The sequence below is a fragment of the Lytechinus variegatus genome, chromosome 1 (assembly GCF_018143015.1).
Source record: "Lytechinus variegatus isolate NC3 chromosome 1, Lvar_3.0, whole genome shotgun sequence".
Taxonomy (NCBI): Eukaryota; Metazoa; Echinodermata; class Echinoidea; order Temnopleuroida; family Toxopneustidae; genus Lytechinus; species Lytechinus variegatus.
The window spans coordinates 67,382,663-67,405,249 of NC_054740.1; the positions used below are offsets into that span (position 1 = coordinate 67,382,663).

Below are 22,587 nucleotides of genomic sequence, written 5' to 3' on the forward strand. Positions count from 1 at the left end.
TTTTTACATTTTAAACAATAAGAATATCTCAATACACACTAGGAATTGAGATTTCAATTTCTTTTTTGAAATATTAAAAAGGCAAATAATGTAATTCCGCGCAGTAACATATCATATCGAGTTGTGCATTGTTTCTCCCTTTTCCTCGTGTGATCTACGTAGGCCAAAATGAGGTACAAGACTGCCACGAAAATATGCATAAAAATCCTTAAAAGAGTATTTTCTTTCCAATTGTGTTATAGTGTCCGATTTATGAATTCCTTATAATCATTCTGATTGTCGTATTTTTGTTGTAGGCGAATGAATTCATTACTATTAAGGATTGGGTTATCGGTGTTATTCTGCCAAACGAATGACTGAGCGCACGACACTAACGACTGGGTGCTATATCATGGGTAGGGGATCCGTAGGCTTAGCGCGGCACTGGCAGCCCCTCCGTCCGCCGTCGCGTTGGGGGTCGAACGTCCGGTGGAACAGGAACGGGGATCTCATTCCTTTTGGTAGGATAGGGTTCTGATGTTAAACAGTTGAAATATTCATCTTATGCTCAGGATTTTCTCAAAAGTCATACATAAATTGCTAAAATAATTGTGAATATTTGCCACTTTTCTTTTGACTTGCTAATGTAATGGCAAATGCTACGACACTGATTCATTGCGCACATCGTAAAAAACATGAAAAAGTTAAAAAGATCTGAATGTAAATATCTTTATAAGTGTCAGGACTAGGGGTGGATCCAGGATTTTTCGCAAAGGAAGGGGGGGCACATTTTTCTTGTAGGAAAAATTTGACAGTAAAAAAAAAGGGTTTCAACCAAAAATTAAGGGAATTTGACTACCAAAAAAAGAAGGGTCTTCACTTTCGAAGGGGGGGGGGGGGCATGCTTCTGTTTTAATGGCATTTTTACATTACAAATTTTAATTGTGCCTCTCAAAAGAGGGATGGCATGGGTGGCTGTGCCCACTCCCCCCCCCCCCCTTGGATCTGCCAGTAGGGACCCCAATCGAGAAAATCAAACAAAAATCTCCTTCGTTTTACACTATAAAAAGCACTTACCTCGATTGAAATAAGTGGTACAAATCTATTGGAACAGGTCTTGTTATTCTAACATGTAAATGAAATGTGGAAAAAAGGGTTCAAACTTTGCCAAAAACGTTCAATTTCCCCATTGACTCCGTCCGCGCTGCTTTGTGTCAATATAGCCTTTGCGGCCAGTTTTAGACAGTTTGGGGCGGAGCTAACTGCGCGAAAATATCAGGTGATCGCTGGCGCATCGCGTAAGTCCGATGACCCCTAAATCTAGTCTTGTAAAAGACGTCGTCAACCCGCACCGTTATTCAATAAATGATCTCGATCCCGAAATATTTCCACCCAGTTATTTCACTTTTAATGTACGCGTCCATCGAACATTGATTGAACAGAAAGAAAGCGTGAGTGAGTCAAGGAAATGAGAGAAAACAGAGAGGGCAATCGGGAGAGTATTTAAATTGTTTTCAGATATTGCTTGTGTGTCATTTATGTAATAATGAAGTCATCAAGCTCGCCCGGCAAGCTCGAAGAGGACGAGCAGAATACAGATAATTTGATCGTTAGATTGTTACATTGTTATGATTTCATTCCTTACTTTGATCTAGAGGATGTTGAATTCTTCTTATTTAGATAATCATGTCACGAGCTCTGTCTCTTTATTTTGGCAGCCTAGCTAATACCTCGGTTGCGCTTGCTTAGCATGCAAAGGCTCGGAGGTGTGAAAAAACGCCCGTCTTAACATTTTAAATAGCTCCGTGGTTTGAATAAAAATTAATAAAACGGCCGTCGTATTAACAAATGTGACCGAGGTAGAGGCTCCAGTGGCGTAAGCGGAAGGGGGGGGCGGGGGGTATAGGGGCTCACCTTAACCCCCTTAAATTCCCCCCTCCTATTTTTTTTTTGCTTGCTTGCTTGTCAATTTTTTTTTGGTGGGGGGGGGTAAGTCAAGACCAAGTCGAAATAATGATGATTATTTATTCTTTATGACTTCTAGACGATCTTATACCGCCCCCAAGAAAAAAAAGCACATTGTTCCCCTTTATTGTTCCCACTTACGATAATGACTTAATGTCGACCTTTCTCAATGTTTTCATATTCCCCCCCCCCTCTCATCACAAGTGGGAACAAAGATACGAGGGGTGCATTGAGGGACATGAGGGTTGAAGGAAAGGCAGGGGGCACGCCCAGCTCAGGGATCCCTGGGAGTATTCTCGTTTTTTCAGGCTAGAACACACAAACCCATCATGGGTTCATTCAAAGGATCAATGGAAAGGGGTGCTTTTCACTGGTCGGCACATGAATGCTTTGACCCAATCAGAAGTGAAAACGCAAGAAAAAAAATCATTCATCTCATGAAATGTTCCCATCGATGGCGACGGAATGTCTGGCTTCCAAGACCTTATCGGACATGCGGTTTCATGTCTGTCAACAACACCACGGCAACTTCAGAGAAACAAATTCTTTCACACCCTCCTTATTCCGAAAAATCCCCGTAAATTACTTTCTTTTTTGTCAACACCTTTCGATATCGATCTTTTAAAGTACACCCTTTAAATACCGACAGTTGTAATATTTTGGCATTTCTTTACGTAATCAAATAATAATTTCTTTTGTGCTGTCATACATGAAGAGTTCATATTTTGGGGGATCTTGCAGACTGAACAAATAAAACGTTTTCTCATGCAGGTTCCCTCATGTTATCGCTGTATTATTCATAAATGATGCCATGTCTGATTTGTACACTATGTTAATTCTTCTGATGTAATACTTTTTGTAAATGTTCATGATTATGACTTGTGAAATAATGCCATATCTTAAAATTGACGAGAAGAGCTCCACATAGCAACCTTCAGAATATTTTTCTTTTTGGACTACTCACAAGTAGCCAGGGACACCAAAGGAGGGGGCAATAAGATAAAAAGTGAGTATTTTCGATCGTCTGATCGTTGTTACATGATGATACCCTTTATACCCCCACCCTATCCCTGTCCCCTCATATCGACCCTCCACTATCACAGGTTTAAGTTGAGACTCATCGCGGAAAAGGAGACAATTAAATGGAGAAATGTGAATGAGCCATGTAGGCCCCCTCCCAGTGTAAAAAAATCAATATATGGCACATCCCTTGATATCAGATGGTAATTTCAATTTGACAGTCGCATTGGATACCTAATTTATTTTTATGGGGTAGGCAGTGGTATAAAAGCCCCATATTTTTTATCAACGCAGGTCCATGTTTTGACTATCTTTTCATCCATGACAGGGCATGATGATAAGACGAAGTGTTTGAAAAATATATTCCCATAATAAGCAGATTACGGATGTATAATTCAGGGGGGGGGGGTTCTATGAGAAACATGTTACTCTCCGCTCAATCATACCAATGACCTCCAATTTCCAGGGGGGAGGGCGTAAAAAGGTTCTTTGCAGGAATTGGCAGAATAATTATCGTAGTTCAGGAGATACGTACGTTTCTCCAATTAGGCAAATCATTTTTTATTTAATTCATTTATTTATTTTTGTTGATGGCAATGATATCAAGGGCGCAGCTTGGACCGAGGGAACGAAGAGACCCCCGGCCCCCCCCCCCCCTCCGCCTGCATTAGAAAATAAAAATAACTGACGTCTCGTCGAGCAAATTTTTGTAGGCCTAATATTAAAACAATCAGTATGTATGATCTCTGTAGAAATAAAATCTTAAATATGTGTGATTGTGAGAGGGCATTGTGCGTAAATATTGCCATTAAAACATTGACTTTTTAATAAACAAAATATATTTTAGTAGGCCTAAACAATTGATTACTAATTGAAAACTATTCAGCTACACACCGAGGGATTCCCCTATTTTAATTTAGCCCGTACGAGCGAGTGTACAGTTACAACGAACATGTCCATGCTTTTTTTACACACGCAGTCTCACCCACTGCACTCTAATTATTCCCATGCCACCATCTCGGTCACAGACCTCACGCAAATGTAAACATCCTTGCACAGAATTCACACCACACCACACAGTAACTGTATACCGCCATTATGCCATGTACAATATCTCATACACACGACCTTTCAAAATCACGGCGATTACACGTGATTAACATTTGTACATGTAACTAAGGGGGGGGGGTGAATGTTCCCAAGAGAACAATTGTGCTAGCCTTCATCCTTTCACATTTTAAAATTATTTTCATGAATTTTATTTTTATGACATTCGTTCACAACGTTACAGAGTTTCAACAAATTTTACAAATCATAAAAATTGCCTGAATCAAGACTATCACATGGTCTACGTTCGTGATAGGCCCCTCCCACCACTTCGGGCGATCTTCAACTTCATGACGAAAATTACGTCACGTATACGTCATATGGAGGTTTTTGCTTTGCATTTTGGAATTTATAAGTCAGTTCACTAATTTTTTTTTCTTAAATTAATCTAGATGCAAGACTTCGTCCCAAAACCATCTTTTTTAAGAATGAAAAGTCCCAAAACGGACCCCAAGATGTTTTTAGTGAATATCTTGAAGTAGAAAAGGGCGGGTCCTTCAAAAAGATTATACAGCTCTGCATGAACTTCCAAGACGGCCCCTGAGACAAGAATTTAGGGAAAATCCCCAAAGATGCAGCAAATGCAGAATTTTTATTGGTCAAATTTTGGAGGGCGCCGCCCCCAAATCAAGAACTTGGCTCGCTCACACGCAATCGTGGTGACGTCATGGTAACGGATCTCGTGTGCAAAACTTTGAATTTCCCATTGACTTTATACACATACAAACTCTGCACAATTCATGTGGAATACAAGGACAAAGTACGATATTTTCCCATTCAATGGACAAGTAGAGGTAAGCCATTCGAAAAAATAAAGATCTAAAGAACCACTGACCAATAATTACCGATCCTTTAGATACCAAAATATTCTTAGCTACCTGAAATAACCCAATTTAGGGTGAAATTATCAGTCAAGAGGAAGCATCATCCGGGGCTTCGTAGGATCAACGGACGCGCGCGACGCACTCGCAATGGTATGTAGGGATTTTGATAGAGAAAATGCCGTAGGTATTGGGGACCCTACTGACAGTGGTGAGGACTCTCCCCTTTCCAATCCTACACATTAAATGCCTGCTATTCAAATATATTTTCTGCCTTTTTGAGATGGGATATTGAAAACTTTTGCATGCTTAATTGTGGAGTTGAATATGAAACCTACAAAAACTGGATATAGATCTATATTCTGCTGGAGTTGCATGGAGAGTAATTCGTGCAAGTGAGATTTACTCTATTAAACATCTTGGTACTGTTTTGTAATTGCGCAAATCGCACATCACCACCAACAGGTTACAAGTATAAACATGTTTTTGAAAGCCATTTCTGCCAGCAGATGGCAGATTTTTAAAAATATGATTTAGCAGGCCAAATGATTCAACATGTTTTGAAAAAAATATTGAAATCTGACTTTTCTAAATGCTAACTCAAAAAATATTTTAAAGGAATCAGAAGGGAAAAAAAAATTGCCGATTACCTTCTCATCTTAACTTTTGTCATTGAAAACAATTTTCATATGTGCAACCATTGGGCCAATCGCAACCAGAAACCAGGCGATGTTTTTATTGCTGAATGATCAGACCGTGATATTACATTACAGAATGGATATTGTTTTTATCTCTATTGTCGATGATCACATAGTGCCTCTGTAATGATGTGAAAGAGATTAACCCAGTCAGTTTCAGGTTGGAGCCTAACTGAAGATGTTACAAAGGGCAATCATTTTGAGCAAAATGAACAATCTACATGTCGTTTAAAGTTCATTTTCAGTAATGTTACCAATTACCATCATTTTTTTTTAAAACATGTAGCCTTGATCCTGTTGAAACAAAGTGTATAAACTTAAGAGAATTTCATGATACTTCGTAATGGCTTTGTTTGCAAATATCTTTTCCTTTTCAAATTTCAGTAACCTACGGTTGCAGAAGCGCTTGGCCGCAAGCGTGATGAGCTGCGGCAAGAACAAGGTCTGGCTTGACCCTAATGAAATCAATGAGATCGCCAACGCTAACTCGAGGCAGAACATCCGCAAGTTGATCAAGGATGGTCTGATCATCCGCAAGCCTGTTGCTGTACATTCCAGGGCCCGTGTTCGCAAGGATGCAGAAGCCCGTAGGAAGGGACGTCACAGTGGACGTGGTAGGTGATCATACTTATGCCTATATTCTTTCTCATGGTTTAATCATCTTTATAGCTTTTTAAAAAAATATTTGTCATTCATAGAAGAGGAGCACATGTAATTTTTTATATGAACATAACTGGATTATCATCATGAAAAATTTATCTTAAAAAGCAGATAGTGAAATTATCAACATGATTTAAAGAATGATTTCCCCCTGTTATTTATCCAGGTAAGCGTAAGGGTACAGCCAATGCCCGTATGCCGTCAAAGGTGATTTGGATCAGGCGGATGCGAGTCTTGAGGAGGCTACTCAAGAAGTACAGGGAGAACAAGAAGATTGACAGGCATCTGTAAGTAGATTCAAGATTTCCCATTATTAGAGGAGAAAAAATTTTTTTACATGAGTCGGTTTGTTTATTTAAAAAAAATGTATTTGGGGAAGGGGGAGGAAATAATCTTGGTTCTCAAACTTGATTTGCCTTTTTTCTTGTAAAATAAAAGCTTTCAAATATGATTTGTACAGTCTGTAAAAAGAGAAATTACTGCACAGAAGATATTTGAGTATTCCTAAAATAATGAGCAAATTGTGATTTGATACCAGGAAAATTAGTCCCTTCCACTTTTTCATCTTCGATATGAGCCTGCTGTCCAAAATTTTATTTTGGACAGCAGGTAAGTATTTTTATTTGGTCATCAACAACCAACACAATGAAAAATATTCCCCTCGGACTGTCTTGACTACGAAAGATGAATCTCTGGAATTTCAGTTGGTGTTGTATTTCCACTAACAAGGTGGGACAGGATCACATTTTGGGTTAATCCAATTGAAATGGCCTTGACTTACCGTAAGTTGAGCTGTTGTATTCAAGCTTCTGAGCTTAAATTTTGCAATATTTCAATCTTCTTGTATTGTGCAACTCCAAGTATCATCTAACTAGAAAAACAGTTCAGTCATTACATGTTCTCCCATTTTCAAATGTAAACAGATGAAACCAAGTCTTTTATTATTTAAATTTGTAATGTACTCCCTTTTAAGTGTTGCCTAAGCTCTTTCCCAAGTTATTGTCTCGAATCTACCTAAATAAGTTCGAGATATATTATTGATTTTGTGTGTTTCTTTCTTTCAGGTACCACTCACTATACATGAAGGTCAAGGGTAATGTCTTCAAGAACAAGCGAGTCCTCATGGAGTACATCCACAAGAAGAAGGCAGAAAACCAACGTGGCAAAATGCTTGCGTAAGTCATTTGTTACAGGGGACTTATATTGTCTAATCTGGGCCTCAGTCATCCTTTTTTTTTTTGACCGGTGAAATGCTAACATAAATCAATATTTCCTATGCATATATTTTTAAAGGAAAATATAAAATTTGTTGTGATTTCCATGTAGCATAGGAAAATGCCACATTTGGTGGACACCGAGTAGCATGGTGACAATTTCTGAATTTTCTTTTAAAAGATAGGACTACGCGAAGGAACTATGAGGTTTTAGCTCCCTGACTTTACAAGTAAATGTGCATATGGTATCAAGTGTTGGTCAACCTAATTGCCATAATTTAACTTACAAGAACAAAGGGAAATATCCCGATGCTACTTGGACACCATTTCCCTGTAACAGCATCATACTGTTTTGCTCAATAACTCAAGAATTTAGTGTAAATAGCCCCAAATTTCAAATAAATGTATGGTCTAAATTCAAATGTAAAGCCTTCAAATAATGTGTAGTATAATTAGTATTGAGTTATGCTAAAATGTCACAATGTGTGTCCCAACTTCATCAGTAATTCTCACATTGATCATTTACCAAACACGAATAGTGCAGGAAATGAGTTGTGAAAAATGCATCGCTTTACTCGTTAGCAGGGTTTAAAGATGCAGTGCATCTATCATAGCAGCTTTCCTGCATTCCCAATTGTTATGTCTATGTGACCTGTGAAAATCAGAGATAAAGATTAAAAGGACACTTGCAGGATTACTATTAGGGAAAGAACAGCCCAGACTTTTGGTTTGGGTGCCTTACTTCGTTGAAATTGTGTATTTATTACGAGTCTTCACCTACAAATTCAGATTCCATCGATTGCATTTTCTTTTTGTGCAGTGAGCAAGCTGAGGCCAGGCGTACAAGGACCAAGGAGGCCCGCAAGCGCCGTGAAGAACGTATCGCTCAGAAACGCCAGGATTTACTCAAAAGCTTCAGCCGTGAAGACGAGGAGGCCCCACAAAAATAGATCCATGATTTGTAAATGACTAAAGAAAAAATGAAAATTCCGCAAGGATACAATGCCATGTGGAATTGTTTTCCTGTCGAATCCAGAGTCAATTGTCATCAGTTATTTATCAAATCCAACTGTCCTTTCACTCAACATCACGAAGAAATGATTTGTAATAATGAACTCATTATCTTTTTCCAAGGATAGTTTGAAGATCATGTAAAAACTTATGTGTAATGGTATTATCTATAACATACATTTATGGAACCATCGTCTTTTTGTTCCAAGTTTATTCTTGTACATTAATTGCACAGATTGATGATGTGATTTGGGAATAAATGCTTGGTATTGCTTCTTGCACCCAATTTCTCTTATGAATCAATTTCATTTGTTTGCTATGAATCTTTGGGTTGAACAGGTATTTTATTCACCCCGCCCACCCCCCCAAAAAAAACATCACTGGTCCGCTTTTTGTGCAGTTGATCAGATTTCATCGACGCTTGTTGACTGATTTTTGAATTTTGTCATTTAGGTCAGCTGAACATCACTGAATGATGGATAGGCACATTCACCAAAAAAAGGAATTCGACAAAAATAAATCTACAAAATTTCAGCTACCTAAATTTTGAATTTCCAAATCTATTGAATGTCACACTTGTGTGTAAGATTTAATGCAATAGTTTGCTATTACACTGAAGTTAGTCAACAGGTGTAGATCCGAAAGGCATATTTTCAGTTGGTCTTATGCCAGTCTGTCCAACTTCTGTACTATCATTTGATCTACCATTAGTTTGTCCACTATCGACATGGTGGAATTTTTTTTCCCTCAGCATTTTGTATAACAACCAGTTGGTCCAATGGCCATTTAGTGTATACTATTTGGTCTAATGGGACTTCGTGTTAATTGGGTGAAATGAATGAAAATAAAATGGATATCCTATTAACTGGTTATAAGACGAAGTGAGGATTGGACCAAATGGTTGTGAGGCGAAATGTTGATGAACGGATTGGCAGTAGATAAATGAAGGGAGACAGTATGTTGAGTAGACCATTTGCAGTAAATGAATTGGCAATTTACTGATCCAAATAATAGACCGAAGAGTGGGAGGCCTAGCTTAGCTGGAACAAATTCAATAAAGTATTTTTTTTTACAGGCACGGGACAATCAAAAGTCAGGACATCTGTAATTTAGTTATGCATAGTACAGCATAATTTCCTTTATTGCAGAAAAATGAGACATATTAGTTACATGAGATATGATTGAAATCTTGGGCATTACAGATGTGATCCTTGATATTCACTGGGAAATAAGAATAATACCAAATGCACCACATATAGTCCTAAAAAGCTTTACACAATTACATATGAAGGGATGTATTTTTGCATTTAGTGATGGCCGACAATTCATTATCCTATGGAAGAGAAGCACAATCTAAACAGTAGTACTTAATTTGGTTGGAGCATATATTCTTTGTGTCAAGATTTGCACTCCACGTAATAATGTAGACTATATTGCTTCATTTACATGAAATTTTGACACTGGAAATCAATTCTAGAGATTATCATAAGTTCAAAGTAAGTGGACTTGAACGGGTCAAGAAAATTCAAACGAGCATTATGCTAAAAGTTTCATCAAACTTGAAAGTGAATTATTTGTGAAAATTCTGAGTTTTGCGTAATTTTACAAAACAGTCATATGCTCATCCTGTACTAGCTGCACAGAACGTTAGTGCAAACAGAAGACTCTTCTGCAACCAGTAATGTCACAGCATGCATGATATCTCATCTCAATCCAAAAGTACCACAAGTAATAACACTTCTGTGCGGCCAGTACTGGTATGCAAATGAGATATTAATTTTTGCATAAATGATCAATTAGGTTTTATTCCACCTTAACCCTAAATAGACTGGGCTATTTCGACGCCTTAAAAGACGGGGGGGGGGGGGCTGATTCAGCCCCCCCTTTTAATCTCGGCCGTCGATCGCGCGATCGCGACGAAAATTGGCACACGCGTTACCCATGGCATTATCTACAAAACTATAACATCAAATTCTGCAAAAAATCTCATGTCTCATTAATTATGCTAATTTATGCGTAAAATCGTAAGTTTGCTCTAATTGATAAAATAATGCCCCTGAAATGCTAATTTTTGTTTCACACACTCTAGATAGGCATCTGATCAAATTGATTTTAAAAAAATTTGAAAATCACATTTATTTTCCTATGTATTCTATTGTTTTCTAAATTTCTTATGTATTTCTTTGTTTTTCGACTTTTTGTTTTTTATTGTTTTTTCAATGGAAATTGTCGGGGACTTTATTTTGACCATAAAAAAGATAAAATTAACTGATTTTAAGCAGTAAAATAAAAAATAATGATACATTTATGAATTTTGGCTAAGAACACTATTTGCATTGGATTTGTACACAAATTCATGTTTTTGAGTAATTTTGGGTCTGCATGCACTTACGAAATGTTGCGTAATTTTGGAACCGCGTACCCGGGGGTCACAATTTTGGTCTCAAAAGTTGCGCGAGACTTGAAAGTAAAAAGTCAGCGAGCGACACGGTCAAAAAATTTCGCGTGGCGGATCTATCGCGAAAAATGTCGAGGGGGGCTGAATTAGCCCCCCCAGTCTTTTTAGGGTTAAATGTGTGGAATTTACATTGCGGCAGCAAGTTTAATTAATTTCACATACGACTGATGAAATTTTCAGCGTAATTTTCAATTTCTTAAGTATTCAAATCAACGTTTTGTTAGGGTCAATTTGCTCTTCATTGTTCGGTTTGTTCACAGTTCTTGCTGATAACTGCAGAAAAGCTGCGTCCTATGCCTTAGAGGTCAAGTCCACCTCAGAAAAATGTTGATTTGAATCAATAGAGAAAAATCAGACAAGCACAATGCTGAAAATTTCATCAAAATCGGATGTAAAATAAGAAAGTTATGACATTTCAAAGTTTTGCTCATTTTTAACAAAATAGTTATATGAACGAGCCAGTTACATCCAAATGAGAAAGTTGATGTCACCATTTCTTTTGTTTATTGTTTGAATTATACAATATTTCAATTTTACGAATTTGACGATTAGGACCTCCGTGCCTGAAGCACAAAATATTAAAATAATGGAATTCCACGTGTTCAGGGAGGAATGAAACTTCATTTCACATGACAATGACGAAAAAATAAAAAGATTTCATATTTCATATAATAAAATACAAAAGAAATTGTGAGTGAGTGATGTCATCAGTTCCTCATTTGCATACCGACCGAGATGTGCATATAACTGTTTTGTGAAATGAAGCGAAACTTTAAAATGCCATAACTTTCTTATTTTACATTCGATTTTGATGAAATTTTCAGTGTTATACTTGTTGAATTTTCTCTCTCTCTTTTTATTCAAATCAAGTTTTTGTTGGGGTGGAATTGTCCTTTAAGTTCAACTAATACACATTGAGTGTACATTGCTATTCAGAAATCGCGTTACAAAGATCAGATAAAGATGTCTATACATGTACAAAAATTATACACATCAGTGGGTCAAATAAACATCTATACTACAAGTATCTGAAAGAGCATGATGACATTAGTGCTAAGGCAGCGTGTGATGAGAGTGACAGATGTACATGAATCTACCTGGGAATTTTCAACCTCGTCCATTCATGGTCCAAAGTTGTTTTCATCAATCTTTGGGATTTAATTTAAAAATCTTTGTATTAAACACCCTCATGTTATGTTAGAGACAAAAACCAAAAGTCATTGTGGAAGTGCCTGGATATGAAATATTCTCTTCACCTTATTTGACATTATGAACCCCATGACAATTTTGCTGTCTCTCTTGGTCTTACCTAACATCACTTTTAACCCCAGAATTTTGGAGATTTATGTACTTTTATCTGCACTCCATCTCATTACAATAAAATTCAGCAACGTCCACAGTGGTACTTAAATCTCAGAAGCTGATGACATACAAATGGGCGAGAAAGTCAAGGAGCGAGTGAACGCATCTTTGATTATTTACAATGGACTTGTATGACTCCCTGATATCACCCCACAAAATATCATTAGAAAAGCCAAGTTATTATTTGGTATTGTGCAAATTAAAAAAAGCTAGGAATTAGGACATATACACAATTATATGATCAGAGAAGTACAGCAGCATATTTCAAGCAAGATGCGCAACATTTCAGCTGAATCAGTGTAAGCAGATAACAAGCTAACTTCTGCTGATTTAAAATAGAAACATTCAAATCAATGCAAGGAAATATGCAGAAATTGCAGCTGCATGAATCTTGGTATTCATTCTATAAATGCAACAAATTTCAAATACGAGATGTGCGCAATATAAATGCTGTAGATCATCATCAATCAGATGGTGCCTCACTAGCAGAAGAAAAATGAAAACATTTCATTTTTATGGAAGATCTCTATGTTGATGATTTCTCCATCATACAAAGTGAAAATAATGGTCAAAATGTGTTTAAAGGGGCTGTAACACTGATATTTTAGCCAGTGAATGCTGATTAACTTGTGGCCAGTACCAGTAATCCCATTTCTTGCATAATGTTAACACAAATTTCTTACATGAAGAATCACATGAGTTAATAACAAATTCTTGATGTCAATAATAAATAGAAGTACGCAGCTTGCCATGGCCTACCCTACATAACTTTGTCATACACTGTCTAAAACTTTATGGGTGTGACAGCCCCTTGATGAATAATGAACAACTGTTGGCGATCTTTCGCTTGGCACAGAAGAAGTAATGAAAGTCAGCTGAGAATTAATACCCATACAAGAAACACAGTAAATCAGTCATTATGAGTGAGCACATGAAAAAAAAATATATCAGGAATTAGGGTGGTAAAATTTGAACTAAGGAGTCTACTTAATACCTTGAATTGGCTAAGCCTTGATTTTGCAACATGAAGAAGATACTAATGTTAAGAAATCGTCATATTTCATGGCGTATTCAAATACAGTTAAATTATTGGAACTGTCGGTCCGGACTTGGACAGGTTTGGGTTGCGATTACACTAAGCTTCCATACTTGTCGAACCAGGACAAACCCCCAAGACACTCCTGAACAACTGAGAAACAAATTATCATACATTGTATGCATATAAATGGAATATGCATGTGCAAATGTTCAAAGGAGATCACCCTGAAGAAAAGTCTGTTGTAAAAATAGCAGAAAAAAAATAATAAAAAATATTGAAGGTTTGAGGAAACTCATTAAAGATAAAGGAAGTTATCAGAATTTTAATTTTTGGGTTTGTGACGTCATAAACGAGCAGCTGCCCCATTTATTATGTAATATAAAATGCATAATTTTTTTTTTTTTTAATGGTTAGTGCCTTTATACTTATTGTTTTAGAAAGGGTGTCTGTCTATTGATAATCTGAAGGTACAGTAAAACCCATTTTTAATTTTCTGAGAAAATGACATTTCACAGATGTTTTGCCAATCAATGTGTAGGAAAGCTACCTGCATGTGACGTCACAAATCAAATAATTAATATTCTAATACCATTTTCATTCTTTGATGGATTTTCCTCAAACCTTCGGAAATATTTTTTTCATTATTTTTTCTGCCATTTTTACAGCAAACTTCTTCAGGGTTATCTTCCCCTTGAAACATTAATACACGTGACTCTACCTAAGTCAAATCTTTTAGAGACCACAGAAATCTGTTTGACTTAAAGGAAAAATTTGAAGACATGTTTGAAATAGTCTGGTCTATCAGGCAAATCTTTGACCTAACGAAGGTCGACTTAATAGGCAGTTACCTGTAGTTTCTCACAGATCCACTGAAAAATTATCTGATCTCAGATTACCATTACATCATGAAAAATACTGATTCTGAGCACCCCATTTTACTGCAACGGGGCAGAACATCATGAATTATTGACAACTAGTAATCATTTCTTACTTAATTTGACCCATTTGATGCCTGATTGTATACATGTATGACATGTCTATCACAGACTCATCTTAAATGAAAATGAAAATTCTGTAACTAATATTGGATATTTGGATATGTTACAAGTACAGAAGCAAAATTGCTTTTAACACATATCCAATTTCCTTGAGTGACATTAATTGGGGTCTTTAATCTAGAGCACTCCATAATCCCCTGTTCAATATAATAACAAATTTAAGAAAGATTAGATAAATAAAAAAGTATATACAACTCAAAAAGCACAATTTAACACTCCAATACTGATTTTGTTCTATCCTAACTCTACTAAACCAATTCTACAATACAACAAATCTCTCAAATTAAACTATGAGTAATCGATACACACTTTATTCCTACAGTAGGCACACAACATTACATATCCTATAATTTTGGAATGTGTGTGTCCAGAAGAAATATGACAAAAATCAAACAATTCATGGCCATTTTATTGCAATAATATAGCACCTTATCTACTATGTGATTTTCTTCTTTGATAATGTTGGGATTACCTTTGAATACACCATATTTTACCATTAATGGATTGTCAATAGAGACCCTTCACTAAGCTCAACAGTCATTATATTCAAAACTGAAAAAAGAGGAGTAAAGGAATCTACGAACCCCAGAGCAGACACAAGATTTCATCAAAATTATCAAGTACTTTTGGCTTTGGCCAGTTAATTTCATAATCACAATACCAGGCCCTGGACATTGTTAACTCCCCAAAATCAATGTAAAATGATTTTTTCCATTTTCAGACAGAAAAACAGTAGACAGTATTTCCACCCAACTTCATTGCATTTTGTTTTCTTCAGGGAAATTTCAGTTGCACTGAAAATTAATTTTAACACCAAAATTAAATATCAATTTGAACCTATGTAGTTCAGGAATACCAGATAGAAATAAAAAACTCACATAGGCCCCAAAATACAGACCCACTCACCAATGGCACAAGTATAGTACAAATCATTTTAGAACAGGAAACCCTGCAAAAAAAATAGTCTGGTGTGCTTATGCAGCGTCATTGTGCTATTAAAGAGAGAAGACAACTTGGCAGGATTCAAAGGTAATCTCCAAAAACAACACTGAGCTACAATGCACAATGGGAGAAAGAAACACTAATTAAAATACAACTATTCTCAAAGATGGTATATGCTGAGAATTGGGGAGTTGGGTATTTCAATGTTTCAATAATATTTTAAGCAGGAAAATTACTCCTGGTTATGGCATGCCATTTATTCTGTCTTGGACATGTTTTTTCCAGACATTAAGCTTAAAACAGTCGTAATTCTTTAATGTTCTCATAATGTTTTTCCAGACAATAGGCTTTAAAAGGTTGTAATTCTACAGAGTGGCCCATACTCTGCACTCTATGGTCTAATCCTCAGCCCTATGATCAAACGCTAAGCTGTGTCTTATACAGGGCCATAAAGTCTTGTCCAAAGATTTTAACATCATGCTACACTTTGAATCAACCATTTGAAGTGCCAATTACCTTTACGAGAGACCATGATGCTATAAGATATTTAATGGTAGAAGCAAACAGTGTTTACATATGGCTTGCCATAGTTCAGTGCAATTTCACTGAATATTATTTGTGAAAAGCAGGCATTAAATAGGATATATTAGGTCTTCACTATGAATGACAATTTTGCATGTATCACATAAATCATGGTAAAGTAGCATGAGTGACATCAACAGGTACATGTACTAAAGACAGGTATTCTCTATTCAGATTCCATATTGTGAGCATTTACATGGAATGACTTGCTTGTGGCATGTCATGTAGGTTATGCAAAAGAAAGACCTTGTGGTTGATTACATAACTCTTTGGTACAATCAAAACATTGGCTATTGCTCTATCTATCTACAAATAGATGGAGGTTTGCTATACGGAGACACACTCAAGTTACATGGTTTCATCCATCATTTTTACAAGCTACCATACGCAACTTTACCTCACCTTGCATCAGGGTGCTTCTCTGTCATTTGGGATAACTCACTGACATGCACCATTAGTGAATTACCGGTACCACTGAGCAGTGTCAAAAACCTAAATGAACCATGAAGTGGTGCCCATATTTCAGTGTGAGTAATGACATAACTCCCAAATTTAAAAAGCTGGTGATTTGTCACATTACATTTTACATTTGAGCATCAAGAGATGGCATTAGCACCTAATTTCTTTACAACTGACGGGGTATATAACCCCTAGATAGTGCATTATGACATTGCTGGCTTTTCACCGTTAAAATTGTTTGATTTGATTGATTGACCACAAATGTGTAAGTGTAACATCACCGGAGCACTCGACAAGTTTCATAGCTGCACCTTTTGATAATTAGCTGATAATCAACAGCTATTAGTGGCCCCGTCCCCAATATGATGAATGAAAATTAACATAAACCCTTTACAAATGCAGCTGGGCTCATAGTAGATACAGGGGTGGGAATATGCTTCCAGATCGTTACAGAAAAACATCATATATATATATATGCCAACATTTCGGGCAAACATCTGCTTTGAAATACCCAAACTAATACTAAGTTATATCTATCTCAACAGTGTTAAATCACTCTCAGACTTGGAGTATGAATTCAATTTATTCTACAACGGTAAACACTGTAGTTTCAAATTACAGGATAAGCACTCCCTCACTTCTAATGCAGAGGCCCCATTACGCATCAAAGCACTACTTCATATCAATTCAACTCCTACTAAAACTATATCCTCTATCCTCTGTGCATTCTCCTCACAAGAGAGACTACAAATATAGGCATATGATGGTGTCAACAAAATTCCACTTCAACATGATTTACTTCCTGTGTTTTATTTCATTAGAAAATAAGACTATATACAACAGCATGAAAGTGAGTTTACCATTTACATATCAAAAAAACAGCGTAAATTACAAATTGTACAATCTTTTTTTTTGTGCAGTTTCATGTAGCTACCTGTGATCTTCAAACACCCGGTTAATATCTGAAAAACAGATGTAGGTTATTCATTTGTAACTTCACTTGTGATGTACGACATATATTTCAGTATACCTCACAAAATTTCAAACACACAAAAAATGGTATAAAATATTCTGTGTTATGTACTGCTCATAATTACAGATTTGAATTAACATGTACACTAGAAATCTACACAAGGAAAGGAAGAATTAGATCAAAGCTAACCAACACCAGGAATCTCAATGTGATTTGTTAATCTAAATGATAACATGCTTGCTACTTTATAACAGCAGTGAATGCGCTCTAACCAAAATGAAAGAAAGGGAAACATGAATATCTACGCTTAAAATGTTTTTAAGTATATAGCTGAAAATCAAGGTATTGAATATTGCTTTTTCAAAAAAAAAATGCATAAATTAATATCTCTATGGCAACTTGAACTTTGTGCCCTTAGTTATTGTGAGTAGAAAAGAGCAGCCAGTTACGATTAAATAGTATCATTCTTGCCCTAGTATATGTACACAGGTGCACTAGTAGGAGTGATGTATATATAAAGCTGAATTTGCCAAAGTTACGAATATTGAATAAAGTTCTTGTTAGAACAGAAAAAACAAATAAGCATGTATTGCATAAATTATATGTGATTTGGACTCAACCATTTGATATAAGCTATGAGATACAAATGGTAAATTGCTTTGATGGCATACATAATAACTATGAAGTTGATGAAACAATAAGTTAATACCTTTAAGGTGGCTTAGACTAATAAAAGGGTTTGTGGAGTGCTACATATCACTCTCTTTACTCACAATTTTTATTATGTAACTATCAGATCAAAAGTCCTATTCTACTTGGAATTCATATGGATTATTTTGTACTTTAAAATTTGTGATACAAAATCAATGGATTGTAAAATTGGGGAGCAGAGCACTTTGCATTCCAGAGGTGGAGTAAGTTCATCTGGGGCCCTTTTCATAAAGGACTTATTACCGTTGTGACTATACCCTTATGGTTACTACCATGGTAAAAGGGTTCAGCAGCAAAACCACAATCAAGGTTTCCATGGTAGCTGTCATGATTGCATAGTTACCAAAGTTGTAACTCATTATGAAATGGGCCCCAGAAATAAATTTCCATTCAAGATGAAGCCATAAAAGCTAGAGTCCATAACAAAATCTATTCCCATAAAAAAATCATAAAACACGATTTTTTTAGCAAAACTCAACACTTACATTGTTTCAGTAATGTACCAAGCTGAAAGGCGAACTCCCACTCAAATTGATTTTACAATTTTCATCATCATCTAGGTAATCTCCATTCATTATTGCTACGGTCACAAATACCTTTACGAACACCATGCAAACAATTTCATACCATTTATTGCTATGAATAAAAATCGGCCGTAATGCGTTTGTAAACGTATTTGTGACCGTAGCATTAAATTGAATAAGAATAATGTTTTGGGTTATCACAGCTTCAGATTATAAGCATAGTTAGGTCAGTACCATTTGAACGCTCAACAGCTAAGGTTACATAAAGCATAGAAAAGGAGGAGAAAAAAAGGTCACACACGTCACTATATTTTGCACTAAAGAAACTAGATTCCTTGTCAATCTATCCATGACAACAATCAAATATCCAACAGTAAAGGGAAAATGGAACAGAGATGGTTAATATTGGATAATTACAGGATATAGGCTTTATACCCAACATATAAAAAAAACTTGAAGAAAAGTCGAGCACTATACAATTGGAAAGGATAAGATCGAAAAAAATGCTGATATAGGACTTAATGTACACAACCATACATGTACAATACAATACTGTATATAGTGGCCGACGTGTAGACAACCATTTTAAACACAATGTCATGGCAGTCCACATACACTTGCTTTTGTTCTTTTTTCCTCATACTGATGCAGTATGAATAGAGAAATACATGCATGTGACAAACTATTCAACAACTCTATCATATTGTACATTTGAAGGCAATGAAATGAATAAGCCAGACATGTTCTATGTTGGTAAAAAGCAATGTATGAACTATAGAGTGGGGTTTCTCAATAAGATTAAAGTTAAAAAAGGAAAGCTAGAGTAATTTGAGCTTGGCAAGTTCCATTTTTGTGTGATTGAACAAATATTTGTGCCATTACCCAGATATAAACATGATAAATACATTTTTACAAAATGAAATTGATCCAATATTGAAAAAGTATAATCAAGATTGATGATTGCTAACATTGCAGAGGATTTTACTGCAAAAATGTAGTATTATCCTTAATAACAAAAAGTAATATTGATCAAAATTGGTCTGATTCTTTGCATGAACCATCCTAGAAAACAATGTGATCCTTCTTGTTCAAATAGATTTATGCATATTACTTCTATGACTGGAATACACCATTTATCAAAACAATTTCAATTCAAGTTCCTGGCACTACAATCCATAATCATATCTTATTAAATATGTTACTCTGACCAATGATTACAACCAAGAGACAAATATACCTAATAAGATAAAACCTCTGCACTAGTACCATTCCAACATAAAAACACAAGTTTCACGATTAAAATGACACAATTACTTACCTAAACATAAAAATAATAATAGTTGTTTAAAAAATATGTGACTTTGAGGGTAAACATGTTTATATACAAGAGTCTCGAGCCTTAGTCAGATAAGAATAATGTTTAGATCAGAAGTGCTTCAATTATATCTTACCACGTTTAGATTAGGGACCCGTTTCATAAAACATGTTACAATAACAAATATGCAATAAAAGTTTAAGGCTACTGCAATCATTGGATATGATTGGCTTATAGCAAACTTGTTATTGAAATTGTGCATTTGTTATTATAACAAGTCTGTGTGAAAACGGGCCCAAGAAGTTCATCGATTCTATCTGTTTCAGCTGCTAAGGCCACCGAATGAATGAAAGCTAATCAATGATTTATTTTTCATTTTGTCTAAAATTATAATCAATGTCTCTACTCATAGAATTTCATTGGAAGATCGTAAGTTTGTTATTTATTACAATAGTTTGTGCTTATTAGGAAATGAAAGCATTCAGTGACTGACTTGGGTACATAATCATCACACACTATACAATACTTGAGATTATATTCAAATCCCATTTCATGGAAATTTCATCGAGAATTCATCAATCCGGTTTTGGTCAGTGTTCAAAATCGTATTGAACACAAATTTGGGACACCATAGATATTTTACAAGATACTTTATATGGAGCTCACAATTTTCTAAAAGCTACTTCTACCTTGAATATGATTCCTCCCTGCAACATGTAAGAACAACTATAACATGATTTGAATTGACTGATTAGATATATACGAATATACATGTAATCAGCCCCCAAAATGAGCAAGTGTTTTACTAGACAAGAAGTTTTTTTCTACCTTGGCATAGTTTGAATTCATTGTATTCCTTAATCTCAAAACAACCAAATGAGAAATCTAAACCTAAAGTGAGCCCAGTTTGTAAATACTTGGTTTAAATTTGAACAAACATGTGTCAAGTAATACAGAACTTTCTTCATTTCGACAAGTCATGTCATGTTAGGGGCATTGTAGTATCTCAAACCATCATAATTCTCGTTTCTTGAACACAGAGAAATGATCGTTACAAAATTGCTACATGGGATGTCCGCAAACTTTGTTTGTGAAACCAGCCCCTGCTAGAAGATTTTAATCTTGCACAGTGTATTCAGTGGGGGGGGGGGAGGTGTCACAGGAGTGAACCACCTTCAAAGGTCAAAGAGAGAGGTGGGGGAGAGTTAATAGGGAGTAAATAGACATCGGTTGAATAATCATTAAATGCATCATGAAAATGACTGGGAGGATGAAATCTATCCATTCATGGTAATGAATGCGACTCGTCTTCGATAGGAGAAAGGCAATCCAATAAAGCTGGGTAAATGAGAAACAAACCAATAGCAAATGTGTCTTCTTCACCCGATCCTCCCTTCAAAGTACATGACAAAGGAATCAAATCATTGATCTGGCAACTTATCAGTCCATTTACTACTTGTTTTAACACCATTCAAGAGTAAATCCCTTATTACCTCTTAGGTAGAAATCTGCAAATCCCAAGCTTGTTACGAAAAAAAGAAAAGAAAAACAAAGTACTTTCTCTCTTTCTTCTCAATTAGTTGCAATGAATGACAGGCAGGCAATCTTGATATCACAGCAGTTGTTGTCAGCCGTCGTTTCTCATCTCCAGCATTATTCATGTTGCTCTATCCTTGGGGTAATTCGCTGATTTCTTTAACTATGGATTTTCTTTCTCTTCATCTCTCTCTTTTACTCCTTGATGACCTCTGACACCTAGGCAAAGTACATGACCTTGAGCGTGTCGTGATGAACCTTGATGGCAGCAGACATCTCCTTTGGGGTGCGTCCGAAACCATCCCGGCCGTGGTGGCTGCCGTCTCCCCCACTGGTGAAGAAAACATAGAAAAAATAACTTGTTTTAATTCATTGTCATCACAGATGCATGGAAATATAAATAGGATACTAAAAAATTGTGTTATATGCTCTGGGAACAGCACTCATAATTCACATCATGGGTATTAAAATCACTTGTTTGTTAAAGTAAAATGACTGCCTAACAGCTGACTACAGGTTTAAAAGTGGAATCTGAATAAATTACAATTTAATGGGCTACAAATTTGTTTGGTTTTTTATTTGCAAATAGAATGCACATTACATTAAACACTGACATTGTATAGTTAGTAATATAACCCCAAGTGATCATGTTAAAATGCCTAAATGATGATAAATCCAACTTTTATTGTGACATAAAGAGAAACAATGTTAAGAAAAATAGTGTTAAATCATATATTCACTATGACTTGCAAACTAACAAAATGAGAAAAATTATTCTACAGCTAAATCCTAAATGAGAGTATGGACACTGTACTTGATGAAGACCTATTACAATGGTACGTAAGACTACAAGAACTAAACTAGTATGGATACACAACAATGATGATAACATGTTAACATGATAACAGTATTTGTACATCACAGGATCTTAATATGGATTCTATTCCAAAACAAGTGGAATGCCTCTGGCCGTCTCACCTGCATCACACAGTTCAATATAGCAGCAGTGCTGACTTTGAAAACTACTCTAACTCGCACAAGATGTTCAGTGATATATGGTTACTATTATGTCCACTTTTTATGAACTAGACCAATAAACTTACAGAGATATGATGGTTATTCAACAAAAAACCCCAACATGGCCAAAGTTCAT

The 22,587-nt window shown here is 35.8% G+C and overlaps 2 protein-coding genes across 3 annotated transcripts in view; one reads left to right on the plus strand and one right to left on the minus strand.

Annotated features, from left to right (window-relative positions):
* The first annotated feature begins 93 nt into the window (after positions 1-93).
* LOC121420512 (60S ribosomal protein L19-like) lies at positions 94-8,761 on the plus strand. Its single transcript, XM_041615182.1, has 5 exons — positions 94-173; positions 5,975-6,204; positions 6,417-6,537; positions 7,315-7,425; positions 8,285-8,761. Exons 1-5 carry the CDS (start codon positions 169-171, stop codon positions 8,412-8,414), a joined length of 597 nt encoding a protein of 198 aa, XP_041471116.1. The 5' UTR covers positions 94-168; the 3' UTR covers positions 8,415-8,761.
* Positions 8,762-15,010: 6,249 nt separating this feature from the next.
* The window catches only part of LOC121420522 (protein argonaute-2-like), a 37,135-nt gene continuing 29,558 nt past the window's right edge, over positions 15,011-22,587 (minus strand). For both annotated transcript variants that reach the window (XM_041615201.1, XM_041615192.1), the window contains one exon: positions 15,011-21,765. In XM_041615201.1, the coding sequence (XP_041471135.1) occupies positions 21,654-21,765 (112 nt within the window). In that variant the 3' untranslated portion in view covers positions 15,011-21,653. The remainder of the gene's footprint in view (positions 21,766-22,587) is intronic.

Excerpts from the sequence above, each read along its gene's own strand:
- LOC121420512 (XM_041615182.1), top strand. Across the intron at positions 6,538-7,314 it reads AAGAAGATTGACAGGCATCT|GTACCACTCACTATACATGA; the intron begins GTAAGTAGATTC and ends TCTTTCTTTCAG. Across the intron at positions 7,426-8,284 it reads CAACGTGGCAAAATGCTTGC|TGAGCAAGCTGAGGCCAGGC; the intron begins GTAAGTCATTTG and ends CTTTTTGTGCAG.